Source organism: Pavona decussata, unplaced genomic scaffold, assembly GCF_977016875.1.
Source record: "Pavona decussata unplaced genomic scaffold, jaPavDecu1.1 SCAFFOLD_48, whole genome shotgun sequence".
Classification (NCBI taxonomy): domain Eukaryota; kingdom Metazoa; phylum Cnidaria; class Anthozoa; order Scleractinia; family Agariciidae; genus Pavona; species Pavona decussata.
In genome coordinates, this window is record NW_028145470.1 from 5,658,056 (window position 1) to 5,673,963 (window position 15,908).

The 15,908-nt window shown below is 38.1% G+C and overlaps 2 protein-coding genes across 2 annotated transcripts in view; one reads left to right on the forward strand and one right to left on the reverse strand.

Moving 5' to 3' along the window:
- Nucleotides 1-15,908, reverse strand: part of LOC146481979 (RAC-gamma serine/threonine-protein kinase-like) — a 32,580-nt gene that overhangs the window by 2,929 nt on the left and 13,743 nt on the right. The window contains exons 4-15 of the mRNA XM_085108106.1: nt 15,434-15,485; nt 12,225-12,284; nt 9,952-10,054; nt 9,723-9,854; nt 8,617-8,682; nt 7,290-7,358; nt 5,024-5,146; nt 4,041-4,169; nt 3,409-3,540; nt 2,507-2,589; nt 1,907-1,994; nt 323-422 (exon numbers count right to left, since the gene is read on the reverse strand). Of these exons, the coding sequence (XP_084964232.1) occupies nt 323-422; nt 1,907-1,994; nt 2,507-2,589; nt 3,409-3,540; nt 4,041-4,169; nt 5,024-5,146; nt 7,290-7,358; nt 8,617-8,682; nt 9,723-9,854; nt 9,952-10,054; nt 12,225-12,284; nt 15,434-15,485 (1,137 nt within the window). The remainder of the gene's footprint in view (nt 1-322; nt 423-1,906; nt 1,995-2,506; nt 2,590-3,408; nt 3,541-4,040; nt 4,170-5,023; nt 5,147-7,289; nt 7,359-8,616; nt 8,683-9,722; nt 9,855-9,951; nt 10,055-12,224; nt 12,285-15,433; nt 15,486-15,908) is intronic.
- Nucleotides 13,925-15,231, forward strand: LOC146481980 (uncharacterized). Its single transcript, XM_085107626.1, has one exon. It carries the CDS (start codon nt 13,940-13,942, stop codon nt 15,104-15,106), a length of 1,167 nt encoding a protein of 388 aa, XP_084963752.1. The 5' UTR covers nt 13,925-13,939; the 3' UTR covers nt 15,107-15,231.

Genomic DNA, 15,908 nt, shown 5'->3' on the forward strand with positions numbered 1-15,908 from the left:
GAAAAGATTTACATGTGATATAACAATTAATTTTGTACAATTAACAATAATTATTCCATGAGTGCGCATTGGATATGAGATGATAGATAGCCATCAAGATGCAAAACACCGAGTTGGCTATAATATGGTGAGTGAAATATATGTACCTATCACAAGACCCAGTTCAAAATGTTCATTTACCAAAGCATTCAAGATCATCATCATCATCACCACCACTACCACCATCATCATCATCATCATCATCATTATCGTTACTTTCTTTCTACAGGAAGTCTCCATCACCCATCTTTTAGAATAATTAAGAACTGTACAAAACTATTACCTTCTGGGGGTGATAATTGAACTGGTTCATTAGTGAAGTCTTCATCAAAATTTGACACGTCTGTATCCGACTTGATCACTGGCTTGAAGGGAGGCTTTATCTACAAAGCAGCATTGAGTGGAAAATGAGAAATGTAATACAAAAGTTACTCTTTAAGCCCTAACAGTGATCAGCATCAAATTTCTCCTTGTAATATCAATGCTTATTCAACCCTGGAGGTCATGAGAATTCAGGATATATTTTCTTGATATTTTAATAATTCCTCTCCAGTACTTTCATGAGCAAGTATGAGGACAAGATAGGATAATCAATTTTGTTCTTTGATATTGGGGGTTAAAGGGTTAAACCAGAGCATGACAATATTATTTAAAACCTGACATAATCCCACAATTTTGTTGTGAGTAATTATGCACAACAAAGAGCAACACCCTTTCATTTGGTTAGATATTCCTGGAGATTTTATCAATAAAAAAACTCCAGGCAACATTAGGCCACTGTTAGAATTCATGATATCTTTGGTGTGGAGAAGTGAAGAAAATGCAAATTAAACTACTTGTTTTTTATAAAGTAGGACCCAGTAAAATTGAACTTCCTTATCTTGAACTCCCTGCTTTCTTGAGCGAAAAGTCATTTCCTTTGGATTTTCCTTTGGATTTTTCAACAAGAAAATTAACGAACGATCTTTTTGCTCGTGAACACCAGCTGTAGTTCTTGATTAATTTTAGTTCCGAGGTCGCCATTTAAAGATCAGAAATCGGTAGACATGGTTCGCAGGCAACTTGGCGACCTCGGAACTAAAATTAATCAAGAACTACAGCCGGTGTTCACAAGCAAAAAGATTGCTGATCATCTGAGAGTCACAGAAGAAAAGCCTCCCCTGATCAATCAGCAAAGTGTAGTATACGAATTCACGTGTGATTTATGTGATACAAATTATATTGGGTACACTTGCCGCCACCTACATCATCGCGTTGAGGAGCACAAACATTCTGTGATCGGAAAACATCTCAGGGACGCGCATGGTTTAACACCTAACAACTTAATTAAGAACTTTAAAGTCATAAAGAAATGCCGTGACAAATTTGAATGTTTGGTCTGCAAAATGCTGTGGATCAAGAACAAAAGACCGAAACTGCACATGCAAGCGGATTCCATTCGCGCGAAACTCTTTACCTGAATGCTTTCATGCTAATTTATTTTCTCACTTTCAATACCTATAAATATCCCTTTCCGTTATTTCAATTTTTACTCATTTGACAATGACGATATGAAGTCGTCAAAATGTCATGCTGTTTTACTATTGTTAATTTTCTTGTTGAAATGTTTTCTCTAAATCGTTTTTCATCAGAACTTTAGATTTTTTTTCAGTTATTTACTGTAAACATAACCCTGTTATCTTGAACTCCCTGGGAACCCAAACAATTTGCTGTTTCCTGTGACCTACTTTTTTTAAACCTAATTTAACCTTGCTGTCTCCAGTTGAAGAGCTCGGTGCATAACCAACCTATAGGTTACTAGATGTGCTGAGCCATGTCCAACTTAAAACCCTTCATGTGAAACTCAATTTGTAGTAACTTTTCTCACCCGCTTGTAAAAAACGTCATCCCAGTTGACTGTGTGAAAGAATGGATGCTTCATGACATCTTTGGCATCATCAGGGCTCCCACCAAGGCTGTTGCAAATTAAAATAATTGTGACGTCATAATTTTGACAATTAGGTTGGAATAACAATTAACATAATTATGATAGGAGGTGTTACGAAAAACAGAATTATAGAAAAAAAAAATATCACACTGACAAGGTGTACACTGAACTCATTGGCCAAGTAGTAGTCCTTGGTAACCTAGTTTCTCAGACAAGAAGGTTTTTGTCAAAAGTCTCAACCAATTTTTTTATCATGAAAATTTCCCTAAAAAAATATTAAAGCTGTCCCCAAACTTGGAATTTGATGACATGTTACAGAGCATGAATTTCCCAATCAAAAGAGTGCAAAACTGATCAGTCGATAATAGCAGTCATTTGAACAGTGCTTTGGAGTATATATCTAATATATTTATTTATTTATTTATTTATTTATTTATTTACACAGGGCATCTGATTTAGCTAATAAGAAGCTACTTTAAACAGAGTCCTGATTAAATAATAAATAGAGACAAGAGTAAAATCCAATAAAACGCATCTCACCGTTGTGAAGGGTTCTTCTCGAGAAGTCCTGTTAAGATATTTCTTGCTTTGTCAGTAATTCTAGAAGGAAATTTCACATCTTCCTGTAACAAGAATGATGGTCACCACTGTTCATAAATTATTCTTAAAAGCATTATCATCATCATCATCATTACCACAATAATGACATTTGTATAGCACCATGAGCCTGAAACAACGTGCACAAGTTTTGAAAGTTCAAATATTTTCAGGAACAACCAAATGTTATTTTTCCTGTATCTTCCTTGTCCTAATGTATATTAAGAGGCTAGAATTATTTCTGTAGCAGCAATATTCACAGAGTTAAAAATTTTGTTTGTCAAATTACAGACAGATATTCCCGTTGAACTGAACTCTGACATCTGATCTTGAATTATTCTCGTAATCAGTGCAATAACAAGATTTCCGGCAAAACCTTCACCGCCCTGTCTTGGGCCTATCACCTGTGCCAGGAACACGAATAACTGAAGAATAAACTGAAGCTTTTTTTCCAATTCCTGTCAGCAAATTGCCATGACATCTTTCATCAGTCGACAAGTTTACAGATGATCTCGAATTTCCTTTGACTGACAGCTTTCTTGCCCAGTCAACAAGACCACATATTCCCTTGGGAGCCTCTCAACCAATGTGAATTTTCTGTTCTCTCAGAGAATGGAAAAAACAATTTTGGTGTGCCTCTCGGGCAGCCACTACTTCCACCCTCACGTGTCTCCCTCCCTCATGTTCCACACTTTTTTTGCGCCCTATACATTTTTCACGTACCTGCCACGTGGACTAAAAGTTCAGTGGTGCTTTATAATCAGGTAAAAATTATTAAAACATCAAAAAGCTTTCTTATAAAGTAATGAACAACTGAAATGTGATTGTAAAGACAGAATACTGACCGTTAGAATCAGCTCAAATAGTTGTTCATGGTCCTTGTTGTAGAAAGGCAGACGGCCGCACATCATCTCATACATGACCACGCCCACTCCCCACCAGTCGACAGCTGGACCATAATCATTATCCTCAAGGACCTGGGATAAGGTCAAGAAAATAATATTTAAGAAGCTTGGTTATACTACTCAAGATAGTTCCGGTTAAACAAATTAAAACAAAACTAAAGCTGGGCTTAAGCTCCAATATTTACCAGCATTTTTGAAACTTCTACTTACAAAATCAACACTTTATTAACACTTGATACTTAATTAAACTTACAAGTCTAGAGAATAAAGGAACTTATCATCACAGATAAATGTTTTATCCACTGCTTTGTACTTTATTTGCAATAAAACCTATTCTGTGATAATGGGCAAGATTTCTATTATCACAAAATGAAGGACAAAGAAGCTGATAAAACATTGGAGCAACGTTTCCTGAAGGAATTCAAGGCCAGATGCAAAAACTCCGGTGAATCTGAGTTAAAACAACGAAAAGCAATCTGAAATATGACATGCTGTAAGTCAGTTATGCACTGCTCAAGTCCTTCAAATAATTAATGAACGACATGATAGAAGTGTAACAAGTGTAAACTGACCTCAGGTGCCAAGTATTCAGGTGTGCCACAGAATGTCTTTGTTGTTGCCCCATGTGTGATGTCTTCTTTGCAAAGACCAAAGTCGGCAATTTTAATATGACCCTCAGAGTCAAGTAAGAGATTTTCAAGCTGTGTGAAAAAAAAAAAAAAAAAAAAAAAAAAAAAAAAAAAAAAAAAAGATTTGAAGTCAGAGAAGTGTTTAATAGGTGATTATGTGATTATTACCAACCTGAGAAGAAAAAAGAAACCAGGATAAGTTTTAATTTCTTTTTGGGACTCTTACACCTTGATGACACTACCACCCCCCAATGTTGAACAGATCAGGTCAGCTTCCGCAAAAATTACATTTTTATAGTCAGGATTTTCCGGCTAATTTAATATGGTAGCTTAAATAAGAAGTGACATGCTGTTTTGCAGAACAGGGAGTTGAAAGTTTTAGGCGAACATTCAAAATAGAAGTACCGGTAAATTATTTACTTTTTTGTGGAAGAACTGGATACAGTACATGTAGATTTAGGGCCAGTTATTTAAACAGAGCCTAATTTAGGCCGTGGTTTAAGACAATCAGTGGGCTTCTAAAGCTGTCTATAAGTGGTCTATTCTAGGTTGATTTAACAGTTTTGTAGACTGGGACTCAGGGCTTCTTATAACCATCAGCAGCAGACAATGTTTAGATGTGATTGTTTGCAAAATTGAAAATGACTTAGAACATGGTTTTGTTAAACACCATCTAAACTATCTTTCAACAACTGACCCTTAATATCTGGGACACCAAAAGATTTGTCAATAGAGTACAGACTAGATGATTTTTTGAGAGAGATGGCAATATGTATTACTAAAAATTCTAATAAGTAGCTGCTCATATCTCTTCCACTCATGTTTCTTATTGCTTTTGCAGCAAATTTCTTTGTTAATTATGGCAATGGACAATCTTGGAGGGTGTTAAAAATTATATCCTCTTGACTTTGATCAGAGGAAATCACCTTAAGATCCCTGTACACAACTTTCTTCTCATGAAGATACTTGACAGCCAACACAATTTCTGAAGAGTAAAATCTGGATCGCTCTTCTGAGAACACACGTTCTTTAGACAGATGGAAAAACAGCTGGTGAAGAAAACCTAGAGTTAGTTTTGTTGTCGTTGTCAGTGTTTCCAACATTATAGAAATATATGATCTAAGAGAAGTTAAATTCCTGTTACTTTTCTCTCTGGTTTTTCAATAACAATTATTAAAACCAATTGACAATTTTGGTTCTCATTGCCATTAGTCCTAATTATGGTGACTTGTAAACGAGTGGTAACAACAGAAACTGATAATGAAAGTGGATTGAATTCTACTGATCATAGTGTATGACCTTTTACTTTTGAGCCTGTTGAGTTAATTAGAAAAGCCTTAGTTTGTTTTCCAAGGCGTTCACTCTGATGATTGACAGCACTCAGATGATGTAACCATCCCTTGAGTCTTAAGTTTCAAAGCTTGCGAGTTATTTAAAGGTGCAGTAAATTTGTCTTGGTAAGGATTCAAGTGGATCAAATGGTGCTTTCTATTTGTTGGAACTGGCCAGTTACATCATTTCGCAAATGGAATGCACAAATTTGAACAACAGTTTAAATGCCACTTTTCTTTTAATTGCTTGAAAATACTGCACACCACTCTCTTCCATTTTGAAGAATTCAAAGAATCAGTCCTTCAAATTGGTACACCTCATTAATTTTATGAATCAATCAGTCCAGCTGGACAGTTCTGACAAAAGAAAAGCACCCAAAGTGACATACAAATGAAGAGGTGAGAGAAAGGATCTGAAATGCAGAGAAACAGTAAATAGAAGGGAATTTAGTGAAAGAAAGAAAGGCAATAGGAAGAAAACAAAAGGAAAATGAATAGGAGAGAAATATAAATGGGATAAAAGAGAGTGTATGAAGATCAATAAAGAATCAGAAGCAAGGAAGGAAAATGAAGTGACATTTAATGGGAAGTAAAGGAGAGGAAAACAGCCCTAACAGTGATCAGCATCAAATATTATTTCTCCTTATAATATCAATGCTCCCATCCAAATATAATCTAAGGAATTCTACCAATAAGCTTTTACTTAGTTATCCGCATTTTAAATCAAAAGCTACACTTGGTGACCGTTCTTTTACCTGTGCTGCACCGAAACTTTGGAATGCGCTACCATTTGATATAAGAAGCGCCATCACAGTTAGTACTTTTAAAGCCAAGTTAAAAACTCACCTATTCCGTCACGCATTTTTATCATAGTTTTTTTTATTATTGTGAGTTTACTTTTAATTGTGATTTTTTTTTAATCATTGTAAGTTAACTGTTGATTGTAATTTTAGCTTTTTAGCATTTTTATCCCGTGTTTAATCTTGTCATGCACATTTGAACATTTTATGAAATTTGCGCATTAGAAATGTTATTATTATTATTATTATTATTATTATTATTAATGCTATGATATTCAACCCCTGAGGTCACGAGAAGTAAGGATATGATCACACAAGATGGATTTTCTTAATATTTTAATATTTTATGGGGACCAAATAGGAGAATTTGTTCTTTGATATTAGGGGTTAAAGGGTTAAGTTAAGTGACAGGAGATAAAAGGACGTAAATGAAGATAAGAAAAGAAGAGAGACCTACATGAGAGGGAAATAAAGGAAGATTGAACCAAGAGAATGTAAGAGAAAGGAAGGAAAGGAGAGGAAGTCATAAGAGTGAAATAAAGGGAAGAAAAAGTGAGAGAAATGGAAAAGTTGAAGAAAAGCAAAGGGGATAAAAATTTAAGGGAAGAGGAAGAAAATGAAAGGAAGGAAAGGCAAGAAAGTAAAGTGAAGTGATATGGAATGAAGAGAAATAAATCCTGAGGGAGGTGGAAAGTGCAGTTCCAGAAAATATCCATACTCCCCCCATGGAAGGTTTTTTGTTTTGCACCCTTCCCCCACCTCCCTCCCCCCAGGAAATTCCAGTTTAGCTTCGTACTTTGCTTCTAAAAATCTGACTTTTAAGACACCCTCCCCCTAGGAATTTCCAATGACCTTCCATGGGGTGGGTATTGATTTTTTCTTGAACTGCACAATAAAGAGAGAGAATGGAAGTGAAGAAGAGTGGGAAACAAAGGAAGATGGTGGAAGGGAGTACAGGAGAAATGAAGGAAACAGGAAGGAAAGAAGAAAAAGGGAAACGGATCGAGTTGAGGGCCATGAAAGTATAGTGAAGTAAAATGGGAAGTAAAGACCTCACTAACCTCACCACCGTTGACATACTCCATTACAAAAATTAATCTGTCTTTTGTTTGGAAAGAGCACCGCAATGCCTGTGTAACAAGTAAAGGAACAAAAGTTTTAGTAACTTGCTAAAATATTCACTGTACATGCTGTTGCCTTTAGTCGGAACATTGTTCTGTGATTTTTTTTTTCTGGTTTACCCTTAGTTTCTGAGAAAAAAGGCCAAAATAGACTCAGCGAAAGAAAAGCAAAGAAAAAAGTGGAACAACAGACACTTGGCTGCCAAAAAAATAGAGATGTTCTTTGATTGAATTGAAGACCACATGCAAAATTTCAACTCATTTAAAAACCAAGCTGTAACTCCAATGTTTCAATGCAAACTACAACATTAAGGAAGTGGTCAAAACTACTATACTCGAACAGGACCCACCAAACCACAAAACTGAGATGGTGGTCTCTGCCTGCACCCCCCCCCCCCCCACCTCCTGCCCTATTCAACCATAAAATATAGTGTCTTTATTGCACAGCCATCCCTCTATCCAGCAGTAAAAGAAAAATAAAATAATAATAATAATAATAATAATAATAATAATAATAATAATTTTTTTTAAATAGAAAATAATAATCTCTTTATTACAATATTCCAAGTAAAATGTTATTTACAGGTTAAAAGTAGCTATTAAAACTTATTTACAATTCTTTTCGATAAAAAAAGACTATTTTTAAGCACAATTTTTTTTTTGGAAAAAGGGGAAAAAACATCTCATCAAGTTACAACAATATTATTTGTTCATTGGTTTTTACCTAAAAAAAACCCCATCAAACTATATCATAAAAAAGAAACAAGAAAAAGTATGTATAAAAATCATAGGACCTAGATTTTGGCGAGGCATCTAATGTATCCAATTCAAAGTCTGCTTCTCAAACATTGCTCCTAATTGCTCTTCTAACTGTTCTTGACCTTGATAATAATAATAATAATAATAATAATAATAATAACAATAATAATAATAATAATGATAATGATAATGATAATAATAATAATAGTAATAGTAATAGTAATAATAATAATAATAATAATAATAATAATAATAATAATAATAATAATAATGATGACATTGGGATTCAAACCTCACTTTTCTTGTTTACCTAGCAGTGCTGACGCTTGCTAGCTGAACATTTCTGTGTCAACCCCCATTTTAAAGGCAATAAAATTTTGTTGGTTATGTCCATGGGATAGGTGGTGTTTTTGATAACCCCCCTTCAGGTCCCAGACAAGGTGGCCCTTACATACATGCCATGAAAAGGTTTGGTACAACAGATATACATGTAATTGTAAAAACTTACTGTAAGAAAAGGATGGACCATTGTCTTCAGAACACGGTTTTCTGTCAACGTGTGTTCGACTTCATCCTACAAAAGAAATAATTTTAATCATAATATTTAAATTTCAGTGATGCTTAAGGTAGTAGTGAAAGGAACAAACTGGACAGGCTGAAACCTACACTATGATTAATCCTCTCCTAAGTGCTCATGTAAAAGCTCTATTAACCCTTTCCTGCTGGGGACCCACTATCATATAATGTGGTTACTATTTGCCCAGTTGCAGTGAAATTTTGTCAGCAAACTGGTCTTGGAAAGATCTTAACTTTGCATGTAACACCCCTATAGTCAATTTTTCGAATTTTTTAATTTAATGCACTTACGGACGCTGAACTATCTCAGTGGTTCTATGCATTAAAAGCTACAAATTAAGCTACACCTTTGTGGTAGACCTATGACATGTTGCCGATCAGTGAAATTTTGTCGTTTTTTGTTTTGTTGTTTTAAAACCATTTCTGTCAAAGACCTGACTTCCTTCAGTTATCTTGAATTGAGGAATGAATTTCACATAACACTTGAGCATTGTGTTTTTTTCTTTGCCGTTTTGGAGAATTGGGCCAACAAAACTTGGAAAGGGTTAAGTCTGGGGGGGAGGGGGCTTATTTATTTTCAGGCCCTGAGAAAGGGGACCTTATAAGAGAAGAGGGGGGAATTTTGAATCAAATTTTGAAGCAATACATCAAACATGAGGAAGTTAGAGTGGTTTCATCCAATTTCATATCATACATGTACCATGAATGCTCGAATTAGCGCCTGGGGCGCTTATTTAATTTTCTAATGTGAGAGGGGGGGTGCTAATTTGATGGGGGAGGGGGGGGGGCGCTTATTTCGTTTATCAATTTTTAGCCTCAAAATGACATTATCTTTATTTCTATTTAAAACCAAACTGCAACAAAAAAAATTCAAAAAAGTTATAGAAAACTACTTTTTGCGAATTCGAAATGTTCTTTTGAGCCTTAGGAGGGGCGCTAATTTGAAGCGGGGCGCTTATTTGAAGCTGGGCGCTAATTCGAGCATTCACGGTAAGTCACTCTATGTTCATGTAAAACAGCCAACAGCCCCCCACTCACCTTGGCAAGTATAACTTCTTTCTTTAAGATCTTCAGTGCTACAACTTCACCGGACATCTTATTCTTTGCCATCATGACCTTGCCAAATGTCCCCTTTCCAAGAACTTTCAGCAAATGGAAGTCATCAAGGGTCTATTAAACAATATTTTTTAACATTGACATTACAACATTGAAACGAAGGTCTATGGATATAAACACAATAGACATTGACTAAATTTCATTGACAAACCATTTTTTGACTCGCTATGGTAATTTCATCACTGTCATCTTTTTCTTTTTCACTTTCACGCAACTTGTCAGCAACTTCCTGGATGGCAGTAATCCACTCTTCCCTGCAAAATTGTTTAGTTTAATAGGACATTTACATGATGGTGTCATTTGACTACAACTACCAGAATGCTTCAGTTCTTTGTTTTCTCATGCTAATTAGAGCTATTGTTCTTTGCTCTCCACTGGGATTACAAAAATTGAATTTGAAAAGAAAAACGAAATGAATTCTGGTAGTTGTAATCAATTGACGCCATCATGAAAATGGCCTATTGAAAGCTTAAAACCCAACAAACACATTGCTGAAACTCTTAACACCCACATCATCACTGAAACTCTGAGATGCTGAGCAGTCTCTATCAGGTTCAATGGTAAACAGTTCAAATTGACAACTAGCCCTGGTGCTGAAAAAGACTCGTTGTGCTAGTTGAAAAATTGGCTGAATGATTAAAACTGCATTTTGCCATAGTGGAAGCCTTGCAATCGGTTTGGTTCATAGGAGTACTTAGCTACTACTTCCCTTTGAATGAGGTGCAAGTCCATCACAGGATATCCAGCATAAAGTGACTAGGAGTATTACTACTCACTTCTCCCTGGATGGGATGCTAGTCCATCACAGGATACCCAGCATTAAAGCCGCGGCCACACAAGCGATTTTTTGGTCGCGCAGGTGATGCGATTTTTTCAAATTTTGTCGCGTCGCCAGCGTGAGAGGGTGGCTACACGAGTGACAAATTCTAGCGAGTTTGGCGACAAATTGAAATCCGCGTGAATCGCATACTTCAAGAGACCTGGCGCTATAAACAGACCGAAGGCGGACGGCCCTTTTGGACTGTCCGAAGCGAGGATATTGTTTTTCGCCTTTTTGCATTTTCTTCTTGACCATAAAAAGCAAACGAAGGAAGAAGAAAATTAAGATAAGGTCAGGGTGGGTCCGTTCGTGGCTCGCAAAGAGAAAGGAACAAGGATTTTAAAGTCAACTTCTGGCGGAAATTTCAGTCGTTGATATCCCGGCGCTTCCCGAGCTATTGCGGATGACGAGGCTTAGTTGCAGGGTGGCTACACGGGCGCTATCTCTACGATTTTGTCGCGAAAATTTCAATTCTGGCGACTTTTTTCTTGCGATTTTTTCACCTGGCGTTGCAAGTTCGAGGGTGGCTACACATGCGATTTTCATCTCGCGCTGGCGACGCGACAAAATTTGAAAAAATCGCATCACCTGCACGAGCAAAAAATCGCTTGTGTGGCCGCGGCTTAAGTGACTGGGAGTACTACTACTCCCCCCTGGATGGGATAGTAGTCCATCACAGGATACCCAGCATGAAGTTACTAGGAGAATTACTACTCCCCCTGGATGGGATACTAGTCCATCACAGGATACCCAGCATGAAGTGACTAGGAGTATTACTACCACCCCCCTCCCCCTCTGGATGGGATACTAGTCCATCACAGGATACCCAGCATTAAGTGACTAGGAGTACTACTACTTCCCCCTGGATGGGATGCTAGTCCATCACAAGATACCCAGCATTAAGTTACTAGGAGAATTACTACTCCCCCTGGATGGGATACTATTCTTTTACAGGATGCCCAGAATTAAGTGAATTGGAGTATTACTACTTTCCCCGGATGGGATGCTAGTCCATCACAGGATACCCAGCATATAGTGACTAGGAGTATTACTACTCCCCCCTGGATGGGATAGTAGTCCATCACGGGATACCCAGCATGAAGTGACTAGGTGTATTACTACTCCCCCCTGGATGGGATGTTAGTCCATCACAGGATACCCAGCATGAAGTGACTAGGAGTATTACTACCACCCCCCTCCCCCTCTGGATGGGATACTAGTCCATCACAGGATACCCAGAATTAAGTGAATTGGAGTATTACTACTTCCCCCGGATGGGATGCTAGTCCATCATAGGATACCCAACATGAAGTTACTAGGAGTATTACTACTCCACCTGGATGGAATGCTAGCCCATCACAGGATACCCAGCATGAAGTGACTAGGAGTATTATTACTTCCCGAGTAAATAACACAAGTCTTGTTTGATGTCACCGACAGTTACCCAGCTTTTTGCATGCATGTACCTAGGAACAGAATGAGAGACAGAAGAGCAAGTTTCTCATGTTAGGAAAAATATGACAGAAGAGACCATCTTGAGAATCCCTGGTCTTGGCAGTAACTTATGGTCAGTGAGATCTAGTATAATTGACTGAGCTACAAACCTGTCAGTAGTGTTGTCTAAATGAAATGTCCTCTCTATTAATGTCGTCCATTGCCAACATCTGTTGAATTAAGCAATGCAAAGGGTCAGCATTTTTTAACTGAGAGACGACTACCAACATTGCCAAACTCTCTTGCAAGGTCTTCATACATGTACCTCTCCTTCTCTTCAATCTCTTTCTCAACTTTAGAGTCTTCAGGGACAGCAAATTATTATTATTATTATTATTATTCGGATCTAAACTCCGTTGCTTTGAAATCTTTTATGGTACTCCCAACTTTGATCCTGCAAAAGCCATCCGCTACTTCTAAAAGCAAGGAACACAGTGCAGCGATAGAACGAAGATTAAACCTGTGGAGGCAAGGAGATTTAGATCTCTTACTAAAGGAAGTAAGATTCATCCAAGGGAAGTTTGTGAACTCGAAGAAGGCTAGGACAGTTGAGGACATATCCAAAGTTTTTGCGAAATTGGTGTTCCAAGGAAAGTTATCTGCAGCTATTAAGCTTTTGGATAGCGAGAGCTCAACGGGCCTACTCAACCTTACACCAGAAGTCCTAGAAGGGCTGAAGGAGAAACATCCGGGAGCGGCAGATATCGCAGATGAGAGTTTATTATACGGGCCCATTGATTACATTCCTCCTGGCGTTTTTGACCTGATCGACGAGAAAATGATCTTTGATGCTGCATCCAAAACAAAGGGCTCAGCCGGGCCGTCGGGGATGGATGCCGAGCTATATCGAAGAATCCTTTGCTCCAAGAATTTCAAGGCTGAAGGCAAGGTTTTGAGAGAGGAGATTGCCTTTTTCAAAAGAAATCTGTTAAAGATCACTCACCACCCGTCTTTGCTAGAAGGCTACACCTCTTGCAGACTCATCCCCTTGGATAAAAACCCTGGAATACGACCTATTGGCGTTGGCGAGGTCCTGAGGCGAATAGTTGGAAAAACTATCGCTGGATTTTTGAAGGAAGAGATCAAAGACGCAGCGGGCCCCCTTCAGGTTTGTGCAGGCCATAGTGCAGGCTCAGAGGCCGCGATACATGCTATGAGTCAAGTGTTTGCAGAAGAAGGAACAGATGGTATTTTACTGATAGATGCAAGCAATGCCTTTAACCAAATGAACAGATCTGTCGCCTTACATAACATCCAGATAACCTGCAAGGAAATGTCACTTTACATCATTAACACCTACAGAAGCCCGTTGAAGCTCTTTATTTGCGGCGGAGTTGAGATACTATCACAGGAGGGTACAACGCAGGGGGATCCCTTAGCCATGCCCTAGTACTCGGTCAATACATCTATCATGATCCAGAGCTTAAGGATAAGCACACCAGGTGTTAAGCAAGTATGGCTAGCCGACGACTCTGCGGGGGGTGGACAAATCGTGCCCTTGTATAATTGGTACAATCACCTGAGTCAGGAAGGAAAGAAGTATGGTTATCTAGTGAATGGACCAAAGAGCTGGCTGATTGTCACGTCGGACGTACTTGCAGTTGAGGCAAAGAAGGTGTTTGGAGACGAGGTTAATATTACAACTGAAGGTCAGCGCCACTTAGGGGCCGTCATCGGATCTCAAGAGTTCAAAGATCAATATTGTCGGGAAAAGGTCCTTGGATGGAAAGGAGAACTCGAAGCCCTATCTGAAATAGCAAGGAGCCAGCCTCATGCAGCCTACACTGTTTTCACGAAGGGTTACAAATCCAAGTTTACCTATTTCATGCGCACAATAGAGTCGTTTGAAGATTACGTTGACCCTATTCAAGAGGTGATTGACGACTTACTCCTCCCAACACTATTCGGTCAAACGGAGCCCCTCCCTAGCAATCTGCGTCAGCTTTTTACTTTGACACCCGCTCAAGGAGGGCTTGGCGTACCTGACTTACGGTTTGAAGCTCCACAGCAGTTTGCTGCTTCTACGACAATAACAGCATCGCACGTAGATTCCATCACCAAACAGAGCACTTTCATGGTGGCAGGCGAGAGGTCCACGGAGGAGTTAAAAAGACAACATCAAGCTTCAAAAATTGCGTCGGTGAAATCGAGAATGGAAAGTATTGATTCCACTCTACCCTCGGATCTGCTGCGGTCAGTTAACCTATCGAGAGACAAGGGTGCGAGCTCGTGGCTTACCGCAGTACCTCTTGTCGATCAAGGCTTAGTGCTGAATAAACAAGAATTCAGAGACTCTCTGCGTTTAAGGTATAATTTTCTCCTGTCTGATTTACCAAGCAAGTGTGTTTGTGGGGAGAAGTATACCGTCTGCCATGCCCTGTCATGCAAAAAGGGAGGGTTCGTGGCGCAGAGACATGATGGCGTCCGCAACCTACTTACCTCTTTTCTTGGTAAGGTTTGCACCAACGTTGAAGTCGAACCACAACTACAACCTCTCGACAATGAGCAATTCAACCTCAGAAGCGCGGTGACAAGTCCGGAGGCAAGACTGGACATGAAGGCAGGGGGCTTTTGGTCTCGAGGAGTTACAGCATTTTTCGATGTCAGAGTAACGCATGTTAACTCCAAGTGTAACCAGGGAAAAGCAACATCGACAATCTTTAAAGAGCAGGAAGAGGAGAAAAAGCGGAAGTACCAACAGAGGGTGCTGGACGTTGAAATGGGATCTTTCACTCCCCTAGTTTTTGGAACCAACGGTGGGATGGGAGCTGACTGCAATTGCTTTCTCAAACGCCTAGCCGAGAAGCTCTCAGAAAAGAATGAGGAACCTTATCACATTACTATCACTTGGATTAGAACATTGCTTTCTTTTGAGATTTTAAGGTCGGTACACACGTGCTTAAGAGGCTCCAGGACACCTTTTCACAAAATTCCATTTGGGGATTTCATTGATGACTGCCGCTTAAACGCTAGCCAAGCGTGTCTCCGCTAATTTTAGAAAGTGAATGATGGCGTGACGTTGTAAATTAGTATTTTAGGATCTTTTTAACAACTTTTTTATTTCATCAAAATTTTAGTCTTACTATTGTTAAAAAATTGTGCTTGAAAATAGCTCTGTTGTGCTTGGAAATAGTCGCTTTTTTTTTCTCGAAATGAATTTTAAATATTGAATTGTAAATAGGTTTTAATAGCTCTTTTTTCTACTTTTTTTAAAACTTGTAAATATCAATTTTGCTTGGAATATTATAATAAAGAAAGATTTTATTTTTATAATTATTATTATTATTATTATTATTATTATTCAGTAGAGATGCAGTACCTTATTATGAATGAATTTGATTTTGGCTTTTCTGTTCTCATAATCTGGCATTCTGGAAAGAAAACACAACAACCAAGGTAATCAATGAATGATCTAAAGCAAAAGAATCTAGAATGGTGCAAAATTATGAGGATTTGAGCCTTTTTAGCATGGAATCATAAAACAACATCTACAAAAAAAAAAAGAAACTTGTTGGTTGATTTACAGTTTGATAGTTAAGGTGGCCGAACACAGTTTTAAAGTACACAGGTGTTAGTAAGCATTATTTGGATATTACGTTCTTCTGGGTGCCCGAAATTGGTGTGGTGCAAGATCAACTAAAAAAAAATGAATTTTGATACTTGTTGTTGAGCTAGGTCCCGTTGCTATGGCAACGCAGCGAGCTATTGACCGTCTACAAACAATAGTTTACCTTAATTTTTAGAAAATGCACTCGTTAGATTTTTTCCATTTTTTGACTCTAGAAAAACTCACA

What these genes read in the sequence shown, in the direction of transcription:
- LOC146481980 (XM_085107626.1), top strand. Translation starts at nt 13,940, where the DNA reads ATGCGCACAATAGAGTCGTTTGAAGATTACGTTGACCCTATTCAAGAG.